Genomic DNA, 12,092 nt, shown 5'->3' on the forward strand with positions numbered 1-12,092 from the left:
AATACTACGATAACGAAAGCGAAATCTATCACGATCAGTAGATATATGTATATCCATTGAGTACTTGACGTTTTCTATAATAGATCATAATAAGTGTAAATTGATAAACTAAACAAAAGAATGGTATGTTTCATCGAGGGGGCTAAAGGATCAACAACGAAAAGATGAAAAAGATAGAGATTTAAGATTACAGCTAATGAAATTTAAATTCTAATTTGAAGACAATATGGGCAATGTAAAGATAGATCTTAGAGATTTTCACGTTGTTCCGTCTTTTCTCCGGTTTCACTTATCGTGAATTATCGCAATCAGCCGATAATGTCTGCGGCCAGGCTTCCTGAGATCGCGTCGACACGAGGGCTACTTAGAATTCCATCTACGTCAGTGGTTGAAGAAGCGAGATGAGGTAGTGAGCCCGCTTGACTCGTTCCACCTCTCCTTTCCCGCTTCTCGGTTTCTTTCGCACGGCTTGACTCGACCACGTGCTAACTTACGAGCTACGATCGCTGTGTGTACCCTTCCACGTTTTCTTCTCTCTCCATCCTTCGTTCTATCTTGCCTTCTTTCTCTTCCTCCACCTCCTCTTTCTCCCGTCCTCTTATCGGCCCCTCGTTCTAACGCTGCCCTCACGTCGCGTATCGTGTTTTCGCTCCCTGCAAGAGAAAGAGAAAAATAGAGAGGGAGAGAAAGAGAGAGACCACTCTAGATTATTAATCCACCAGCGAGAGAGGATCCGTGACGTTCGCGGAGAAAATTATGGGCTGAGAGCACGGTCAAGGTGCTGCTGCGTTAACAAGCGTCAGCACGGAACACACCGAGGGAGGATAGCGGCTCCGGCGATGTAAGATCGTGTTTCCTTCGAGAGTTAGGCTTTGGAATCTCCACGATACCGGATGTCAAAACTTATATCCGGTGACAATTTGCTCTTTGCGAATTCTCCATGCGATCAACCTGTTCTTCCATAATTTTGCCATTCTTGCGGCAAAATGACCTGTCTCGGCGTCCCTTGATGTAAACTGTAAAATTACAGCGACGAACATTGTGAGGCTATAGCTATCGAGTTAGAGTCCCATACTCGAAAAAAACAGGCGTGTAAAAAGCACTGCGCCGCTTCACGTTATAACGTACTGTGAAAATTCAATTATTGGACGAGAGCTATCATCCGCAGAGGAGATTTCCTTTTGAATCGATCGTCGGCGAATGTATGCCAGACAGACGGTGGTTTATGTAAAAACCTGACTCGTATGTTTTTCAGTCAAAAAGAAACGACGAGGGAGGTGCCTGATGCGAATCGAGCTGATGAGAGTGGGACATTAATTGGCTAGAATAATAAATGATTTTTTTTTCACGTGTGAAATGTATATGATATTCTATCATTTACCAGAATTCGGTTTGTATACGAACACGAAGCAGCTATTGAAGGTAAAAGAGACAAAGACACGGAAAGAGAAGGAAAATGATAGCGCGTTGGGCAGAGGCGGCACGAAAAGATGAGAGAAAAGAAGGCAGAAAGAGAGAGAGAGAGAGAGAGAAAGCGCGCGCGAGAGAGATCGGCAGGGTTCAAAGAGCCGACAGTGGTTAAAGAGCCTTCTTCGTCTCTCCATCTCGACACGCACAAGTACAAGACGCAACGTTTCGAGCTGACCAGAAGGGAGGGAGACCAATGTTCTCGCTTTTTTCTACCGCTTCTCTCCTGTCCCTTTCTCTCTCTTTCTCTCTTCCTCCCTCCACCCTCTGTCCTCTCCCGTCTTCCCTCTCACATCGGCGCAGGAAATTTATTTCACGTTCCTGCCTTTTCTGGACCTTTCACAATATTTGGCCACGCTGCGGCATCCACAGTACCGGCGGCGGGTACCGACCACTAGAAGATACGGCTTTGAGCCATCCGTGATGGATGATTCGTTCTCCAGGCTCGCTGCCACGAACTCTGCTGCCTCTACTCTCTCCCTCATTCCGTTCCTCAACTTCTTCGTCTATCTAGAAGATGCTAGACGACAGCGAAACGCAGGGCCGCTCGGCTTTGAGAGAGACGCGCGCACCTGAAATCAACGTTGCGTACGCCCTTCTCGCAAAACTGTCTAACGTATAACGCCCTTACGCGAAACACGTACACGTAAATCGCGCAGAGCATCGATTTTCATCGAAGGTACATGCTCTTTTCAAACGCGCGCGGTTTCTTTTCCTTTCGAAGAGTCATAAATACTCCGACTATCAATGTTGTAGACGTATCGTTTAGCGATTTTACGTAGCTTGACATTCAAAGTTAGCGAATGCCGAGATAGAAACGGACTCGCGAGCGTTCGCTCGAGAGTATTGTCCAGAAGCGCTGAAGAGTATTGTCCAATGAGCCGTCCCTGGGTCGGCGGACCCTTCCAGTCGCGGGACCGTTCTCCACCGAGTTCGTGCAGGTATATAAATTCTGGTGCTATTATTGGGGTTTGCGCCTTCTCACAAGGCCCTCTGGACCCCGCGGCGGCCCCTTTGAGCTACTCTTTCCGCCTCTCTCGCCCTCGGCGCCTTCTCGCTCCTGCTTATCGTTGTTGACCCCCCTCAGCATCCCCGCTCATCCTCCTCCTCTTCCTCCTTCTTCTCCTCCACCACCACCTCTTCCTCCTCCTCCTTGTTCGCCACCGCTCCGCCGTTCTCTCCTTCTCGCCGGCTATGCCACACCGCCCCTGTCCTGTTTGTTTTTCCTCGCGTCGTCTTCCGTTTGCTAAACGCACCTTAAATTACGCGGCCGATGATAAATATTTGAGCCGTCCATTACACGAAAGGCCCACTCGGACCGTCGTCGTTCGGCCGGTGTTACCTCCGCTTGCTCGACATTAGGTTCCTCCAGGATATCGTGTTACCTCGAAAAAGAGACAGCTGAGCTCATACGTTAGGGACGCATCGTGGACCGCACGTCTTGCCGGCAGAAAGTTGAAGATGACGAAAAACTTTCGGTACCGAACATTTTCCCGACTCGACAAATGAGAATGACAAAAAGTTTATTACTAAATAATGAAATTACCTTCAAATTTTGACAAATTTTTTTATATGTATGTACGTATTTTTTTTTTTTTGCCAAAGTCGTGTTACAAGTCGCCTTTCGCTTCTACCATCTTTGATAGTAGAACCTTGTATATTTTTATGCATTCAGATTCAACTTTGTTTCTTAATTGGGGGTTAAGGAAGATCATCGTTCATTATTAATTGTGAATTTAATTGGAAATATAAGTGCGAAAAATACTTTTGATGATACGGGACATGTAATATGGCACAGATATTAAGACGTTCCGCCGAGTATCAGTGTCCGCAAGTATCCGATAAGAATCGTACGCAATCGAGACTGTTAGATATAATAGATACATAGCGTTTTGACGCGATAAAACCATCGATAGCATGCTATTTTCGTTGGCCTCATAACTCAGCCGGAGTCGAGTGTCACGAGAAGAGCGTCTAACGCGACAGAAGGAATCTTAATCGCGCACCCTGCACGGGGGACCACCGACAATATTCTCTCCTCCTTTATATTTTCTCACGATGCAACAATCTTACACGGTACGGCAACGCCGCGCCGTTACTTGCACCTCGATAGCAGAATTTTATTTCCAATCCCCCGCGCGCGCACCGCACACATACGCGCACGCACACCGCAGCTGGCCACGAAAGTCAAAGTGCCTCGTAACAGGATTATGAAATGTTCCGGAGTAGCGTTCCACGGATGTTTACAGCCCGCGAATACTCGTTACCTTTTATTGCCGGCAAGTTTCAGCGATTTCTGGCATTGGCTCCGTTAACGAGCGACATTTTATACTTTCATTGGGCCGTAATTCTCCCCCTTTCCGCGTAGGGCGACGCATACGGCTCGTAATTCGGCCATTGTGTTTCCGGATGCGTCGGGATGAGGAAAATTCACGGAAAATCAAGTTTGCGGCATCAATGTTGAGAACCCGCGGAAAATTCGACTCCGTCGGAAAGCCGGAATGCCACGAGCCTCTTGTCTCTCGCTAGACGTTATCTTCCTGCTTTTAAGATTATTCTCCATTTTATTTAGAACTTTTGCGAGTTTTCACGTAGATATTTCGTAAATTTTCCTCGACATATTTGGAGCAAAAAGTGTCACTTTTATTTATTTGTATATTTCTTAACAAATTAAAAATTAATTTTTATTTCTCGCGAAAGTCCTTAGTTGTACGCTGAGAAAAGTATTTGCTGAAGAACTAAAATATTTAATCCGATACGTTTAACTAAATATTAAGTTGGTGTATTTAATTCGTGATAAAAAACTTGACAGTTGACATGAATGAATTACAACTTTTTCGTGCAACGAAATATTTGTTGAACTCAATGTTCAGTTGATCGTATCAGATTAAATATTTTAACAAATTTTTCTCTCAATGTATAAATACTAAATATGATTGTACTTGAAATATAATTTATAGTACGTTTGATTTAAATTTTAATACCTATATTAACAAGTAGATAAATATGTATTTAATTCAAGTAATCAATTATAATTTGTATTAGACCGATTAGAGAAGAAATATTTTCCTTTTTTTTTTTATTTAAAGAGCGATTTTATAATTTCATAAATCCAACGTGTCAATATATTAAACGGAACTTTCTCTCGTCTCTTTCCGTGAGATTTGTCAAGAGAATAAGCGAAGCACTTATATGATTGCTGTCAGGAATTAGGAAATATTATTTCCCGGCTGGACGAAAAGCTTTGCTTTCCAATACGGTTGTAGTTATCGCCAGAATGCCGCGGGCACGTTTCGGCACGACGTTGTGTAAATGCGGACGGACCAGCGACCGCCTGTGTGTATTCGGGAAAGATGTTTATTATCAGTAAACTGAACTCTTTGCCGTATCCCCCTTCTCTGCTTGTTCTCCACCCTCCGCGAGGTAGACTTAGACTTTCATATCAGTTGCCGTGTAGCCGTGTGCCCGACCTCGTATATTTTAATCGCGCGATACATTCCGCCGCCGATGAACGGTATTTGGCTCGCATATAATCGGTCCTTCGACGTGCAAGTATCAATCGCGTTTCTCTTTTAAATTGAACAGATCGTACGATGACGATGATCAATGATCGTGCAACGCGCGCACATCCGTACTTGGAATGATTCGTCCACGGATTTTTTTTCTCACGATATCTCGTAAAGCGTCAAAGCGCTCAAAGAGATAATGAACGGCTTGTATCAATCCGCACGTACATTTATCAATTAACAATCGCGCAAAGAAGAGAACGATTAATGTTCTAATAAATGATAGTTGCTAATTTTATTATTCGCACGTGTCTGCGTCCTTTAATTTATGCATAAGCGTCAAAAGTCACGCTATTTAAATGTCAGTTTTGCGAAGTCTTTTCGAGAAAATCTCGCAAGATGCGAGAAGGAATTGCGAGGCTACGTCGAAGTGAGCCACGAGTACTAATGGTAGAAAAAGAAATGGGAAGAACCGAATGAGCGAAGAAGAAGAAGAAACTGCAGAAGAAAAAGGAAGAAGAGAACGAAGAACGAAATCTTACGGCGCTCCAAGTATTCGTGAAGGTCATTCTCGCAAGCCTCCCACGCCTCGTGCGTTACTTTTATCACGGGGGATACCGATGCATCCCTCAGGGGTGGAAAATCGTCAGAGAATCTTTGCGATGAGTTCTACACGTAGCATAACGTTGGACAACCTAATGACACCATGATGAAATCAATTTAAAAGAGAGCGCGATAGGAGGAAAGCAACGCACTCCGATGAAGAGAAGAACGGAGTAACGAGGTAAGACGGCACGACGACAAAGAAGAAGTGTAGTCTAATCGATGATAGTGAGATAGACAAGAAACGTCGAAGAGAGAAAAATGGTTGAAGAAAAAGAGACGGGCGGATGGTGAATAACGAAGAAACAATTCACGAGAGAGTGAAGAGAGGAGAAGAGAATGAGAGACCGATCGTGTCTAGCCGAAGAAGAAGAAGAAGAAAGCTGGAAGATTAGCCTCTTTTTCTTCCTTTCTCCTCATTCTCTATCTTTTTTCGCTCCTCCTTTCTCGCACTCTCTAACTCTTTCTCTCCCTCTCTCTCTTTCTTTCTCCCTCCCGTCACGTGCACCTGTCTTCGTTTACCTGGTGAACGCCCCGCCCCGGCCAATAGAGGTACAGCGGGCCTCGTGACGTCAGTCACGCGTACCAGGAGGCCCTAGGTGGAGGGGGGCGAGATCATCCACCACCACCTTTGGAGGCCACGAAAGCCTCACGGGGACCAGCAGCTAGCAGCAGCCAGCGGCGGTGGTCTTGCCGGTCGTTTGCCATAGGGTGGGGGCAGGAAGAGGGGTACTCCTGGACCTGGTCAGGCCAAAGAAACAACGCAGGAGTACCCACCGAAACCCATCCTGCATTTCCCACCACCGGCTCGTCCGGAAAACGTGCTAGCTTCCGGACGTCGTCCGAGTTCAGTCAAGTGAGTCGACTCGCACGTACCTCCTCTCCGACGAAAACGATTGAGCAGAGGGTTCCGCTCCGGAAAGGCGGGAGTGTTGGCGCGTGCCGACGTGAGAATTTAAAGAGCCGCCCGGTACCGCTAGAGGAGAGAATCGGAGTCGATCGGAGTCGAAGAAACCCGGCTTTGAATGATTCTCCAATCGAATCCGACGACGCTTAGGATGTAGAAAGATCCGCCCTCGTAGACTCTTCGACTTGGTACCATATCTGTCTGATAATATCCCGGTGACACATGTCGGCTCCTTTCGGTATTCACGGAAAAGAAAAACGGAATCTTTTTCCAATTCCTCGGGAGGAGGTTGTAGCTTCGCGTCAATTCGTCACGATTGATCGGTCGCTTGTTTTCCGTTCGAGTTCTCCCAGTGAACCATCATCGTCATCATCATCATCGTCATCGGTTTTGGTCAGTCGCGCGTGGAGTTTATCAACGCAGCTACGGGGATCACATCGGTGATAAGAGTGCGTGCACGGGGGGGTGTGTGTGATGCCCTGGTTATGGTTAAGCGTGAGTGAGGTCAGTGGCAAGAGGCGGAGGAGAATAATTGGTAGCAAAACGTCAAGCGGATTGTCACCCTCATCGTCGTTGCCGCCGTCGTCGACGTCGTCGTCGTCGTCGTCGTCACTGTCGTTCTGCCAGCCATTCTGGAGACGACGAGAGCAGTGACCGCGCAAGGTCGACCTCGAGGCAGAGGCACGCGATTATGGTGCACCATCATCATCGTCGCCGCGGCCTCCAGGCGACCCACCACTGTGCCATTGGGAGTCGCGTAGGCACATGTACCTCGCTCTTCCAGGTTTTCCTGCTGATCCTCAGCCTCTGGCTGCCCGTGCTCGATAACGGCGGTGGTCTTGCTCTGGCGTGCGGACCCGGCCGAGGCGCCGGCCGACGGCCGAATCTGAGAAAGCCTACACCTCTGGTCTTTAAACAGCATGTGCCAAATGTCAGCGAGAACACCTTACCGGCAAGCGGACTCAGCGAGGGAAAAATATCTAGATTTGATTCCAGGTTCAGAGACCTGGTACCGAATTATAACTCGGACATCATCTTTAAGGACGAAGAGGGCACCGGCGCTGATCGTCTCATGACACAGGTGAATGCGCGTGTTCTTCTGTTCAAAGATAAACAAAAAGATGCCAATAAATGAAGGATAAAGTATTAACTTTCGATCAAAATGAAAAATATGAAAATTTCTTATTATTTCATTGGAAATTGTAATATGTAAATTTTTTTTCAATTGTATAAAAAATTTATTAATTTAACACTTTATTAATTTTATTAATTATTAATTTAAAACTGCAACAGTTTTCAGTAATTTACGTAAAATAAATCTGTAGACAAACTGTGGATTATGTGTGTTGAAAATCATGAATGAAATTAAAGTTAAATTATATAATAGTTATTAAAATAAATCTAGTGCCTTCATTTATTTGCACCTCTAAATATTTATTTTATAATGCGCAACAAGTATCTTTAGGAAATATTTATTCAAAAATGTATTTATAATGTATTCACTTCAATTTAAGTTTATAAGTATCGCAACTGCAAATGAAACCGAATTATCATCATAAAGATTTGCGTTGATAATTCTTATAAAAAGCGACATTAACAGTACGCAAAAATGTGATTCGAGATCTCCATTTTTCTTAAAGCGGTGGTAATTCGATTCTGAGACCTCGTTATTTCTTGTAAGGGAATGTTTTTGAATTATGGCAGTTCTAATATCGCCGGTGATGAAACTCTGTTATTCAAGTTGTGATAAAGACGGCCGTCCTTGAAGCAGCCCGACGCATCGGTGAATCATCCTATGAAATGACACCGTATTTACGAGGGATATCACACGACCAATCGATCGTGGCCGCGTTTAGCATCATATTAATTAATGCGAAAATTGAACGCGACATTATCGAGATTGTCGGGTTTCTCTCTTCCTCGTCAATTGGTCTAGTTGATGAAGCATGGTAATCAGAAATCCCAGCAAAAATGCAGTCAGAAATCTTTACATTAGACTTTGCTAGTAGCTGCACTTGCATAAATTTTTCTAAGTTCGCATCGGGGGTTTTTTTTTTTTATTAAGAAAGATTATTTTTATGCTTTACGTGTGATTTAACCCTTTAAAGGCGCACATGTAGCTTCGGTTAAATGCGTTTGTGAGGTATCTCGATAAAGGAAATTTTTTTCAATATATCGATCGACAGTTTCTTGCATGAACGACACGCGCAGTAATGTGTGTTATTACTTTCATGCGTGTCACCGTATGGTTTGGTCCGTATAACAAACTGGCTACTGCACGTCGTTAAAACGTCGGCAGGTGATTCACGCGAAATGCTAGCCGGCGTGATAAGCGGCTCGATCATATTCGATCATGCTCGCATCATACGGACAAAATCGATAGTTTATGTACGAGACTATTACGCTGCACGATTCTTCCTCGCCGTCAACTTTGAAGTAATCGTATTTCTTCAGAGTCACGAGGACGCGTTTCCTCTTAGAAATTTATACAATAGGAACGAAAATAAAATACAGTAGTACGTCGGATATAATGGCGATTAGTTAGATGATCTTCGTGAACGATCTTTCTCATGTAAATTTGTCTCTTGAGACTTAAAAATCATCCGCGGATGCTGTGGGAACTGAATGCGAGAGAAGGACATCCGATCGCTTGCCCGTCATCACCTTTAAGAAGCGAAGACTATTCGAGGTTTATTTCTCTTCCACGGAGGCTCCATTAGTGCTTTATTCATGCATTTTTTATCGGTGTTTGCCTTCCACTTGGCGCCCCCGCGAAGCGTGAAACGATTCTCCTAACTCTCGCTCCGTTGTATTCCAATTTGTAAGTCGACATCGCCGCGTCACACAAAAGGCAGCCTCGGCGCCGCGCCGCGTACAGTGGTGCTTAAGCGGGCAAAACCTGATTTCTTAAAAGCTTATCCAAAAAATATCCAAATACACCGATGTAATCTTAAATTGCTGTCTAATAAGGGACGACACGATGAGAATAGGGCAGGTAATAGGCTTTCTAGATCAAAACAGTTGTTTGTAAGTACAACGAAATCTGTTTTGTGCGTCAAAAGATATTTCGTTCGAGCATATTGATACTTTAACCCAAATTTGCTATGCTAAATTCGCTCGAAATTCCTACTAAACCAGCCGTGACATACTCTGCTGTGTGTTTAAAACCTGAAATTCGAAAATATGCATTTTTTACTCTCTACTTTATTTCCTCTAATCTCTGATTTCTTTCAAAATACTGTCTATAAATGAGTGGTAAGAAGTGAAATGTGTGTCATCTGCATATGGATGAAGCGGTAGTCAATCTATTAAAAGCACTCTTGAAATATTTTTGCCATGCAAAATTATGTTAATTATTATATCTGTGTGTCCTATATTAATTATAATTCCCTGTATCCGATTTCTATGGAGCGCCATGATGCAGGAAAAGAATCAATAAATAAATGAATCAATAAACATCGATCGTTTCTGGGACAGTAATAATGAACAAGTACATTTTGAGTCCGAATAATTTTCGAATAAATTCTGAACACAATTTAATTCTCGCGTTTCGTTGTGTTGTGTAATTAGGAAATGATAAATAATATATACACATAGATATATTTGATTCAAAAATTTGGTATTAATACTAATTGTCTTACATAGAGAATTCGATTGGACTGCACTAGTGTGCACTGTGCACATTAAAGCCGCTGTACACCGACCTAATTTGAGCGTATAAAAGTGAAATGCAAATATCTCGAATGATAAAATACTGTACATTTTGTCAAATAGCACAGTAAAATATATTGAAAATTTCGCCGTTTATATATTTATATTAAAGATACATCTTTAAGTCAATTTGTTGTACAATGACTCTAATTCAGTTCATAAAGTTTTTCATATCAGTATACGGTGCCTGATGGAAAATATTAAAAGCATTGGAAGACTACAAAAGTTCTCAAACTAGAAAGCCGAGCAGAAAGCAGAAAGCGCGTACGAACTGGCTTCAACAAGTTTGAATGGAGCCGCGAACACGACAGAAAATTTATCTACGCGAATATATTTGATTTGTGTATATCAAAGGAAAAGAGCTCATTAAGCTTGTTCATTTTCACGGTAAATATTCGTGCTCTTTGCTACAATAGCTCGTGGTCCTGGGTTCGTCTTTAGGCACCACTGCGCGCCGCACAGCGTCGGACCGGTTGTTGCTCTGTGTAAACTAACAGCCGAGGTGGAAATACAAAGAGTAGACACACACACACAATCTCTCCCTCTCTCTCTCTCTCTTTTCTGGCCTTGTATTTACTCGAATTTCGCCAAGAAGGACCGCCTTTACCGGCATGCCGCTAAAAGAACACCGGGCCCGCCATCAAATCTATCAACGTCGCGGTATTTTCACTCGTTCAAACATTACCACAAGATAACTGCCGCCGCCGCGCCACTTATTTTCCTTCTTCTGTCAGACGATACATGCTGTGCTTTTGAAGAAGCACGCGGGTTACGACAATCATTTTTCGGAAAAGCCCTCTCTCGATCTTTTGTGCCAATATCTTGAAAGCCGACAATCGGTTTTCAAGCAGTTAATGGGAATAGACCGAAAATCCGGTCTTTAGACACTCGAAAAGTTTTAAAGTCACAAAAAGAAAAACTGTTGAATATTTGAGCTTGGTGCCAATGGAACGATCCATCTTCTTTTGTAAGGCTCCCACATACCCTTATTGTTAACACCTCATGTTTCTAGCGTAAAATATTTTCACAACTGTCACAACGTGTAATTGTAACTTGGATTAATTCTACGTAGCCAGTGGGTGTGATTACGTGAGTGATTACGCTTATCCGACGCTCGTACGGCAATATTTTTAATCTGATACGTTTTCGAACCTGTCCGGGCATCGAAGTCTCCCAAACCGAACCGCGATCCGTCGGAACCGTAGCTCACGTGCGTCCTCGTTAACGTCATGTTTCATATATGCATCTCGGAATAAGGAAGCACGCTTTTCTGCAATTAATGTAAAAGGATGACGGGAGAGATGATTTCTCGACACTTTTTGCTCGTTCGTAAGTAATGACGATCATACATCAAAACACTTGTAAAACATAAATGAAATAAGATATTTGCTTTCGCGAAGCGTAGCAAAGCTATTCGCTACGGTGATTAATGCCCACATATAATCAGAGATTTTCTTGCTCATTACAATCTCGGATAAATTAATTTTTAGCATTTATAAGCAGCGAGACGTCAGACTTCTGCAGATTAAAGCGCGAAAAATTTACAGTGCTATTTCCAACGGTGACAAGTGCTTTGACTAGAACCACTGCTCCTTCTGGAAAATGCCATGCACGTCGCATAATTGCAATATAGTTAGTAGTAATTGACAGAAAAGACAGCAATAAATTTGTATTCTATACCCAACGTTAGATATGGTCGCGATAGCTTAAATTGAGTTTTCGTTTGCGAAAATTCTTACCAACTCTCTAAATCTAAATCAGTGAATAATTACTGATTATCAGTGCCAAATACGCCACTGGTAATCAGTGATTATCTGAACTGAAAGATCAATAAATTTATCGTGTATTTATTAATGACTATTGCGTATTTATTAGTATTTACGAGTGTATTTATTAAT

At 43.2% G+C, this 12,092-nt stretch overlaps 1 protein-coding gene across 1 annotated transcript in view; it reads left to right on the forward strand.

The window, feature by feature from the left end:
* The first annotated feature begins 4,514 nt into the window (after nt 1–4,514).
* The window catches only part of LOC105198519 (sonic hedgehog protein A), a 42,215-nt gene continuing 34,637 nt past the window's right edge, over nt 4,515–12,092 (forward strand). Inside the window, exon 1 of the mRNA XM_011165255.3 lies at nt 4,515–7,564. Coding sequence (XP_011163557.1) covers nt 7,175–7,564 — 390 coding nt within the window. The 5' untranslated portion in view covers nt 4,515–7,174. The remainder of the gene's footprint in view (nt 7,565–12,092) is intronic.

This window comes from Solenopsis invicta, chromosome 12, assembly GCF_016802725.1.
Source record: "Solenopsis invicta isolate M01_SB chromosome 12, UNIL_Sinv_3.0, whole genome shotgun sequence".
Lineage (NCBI taxonomy): Eukaryota > Metazoa > Arthropoda > Insecta > Hymenoptera > Formicidae > Solenopsis > Solenopsis invicta.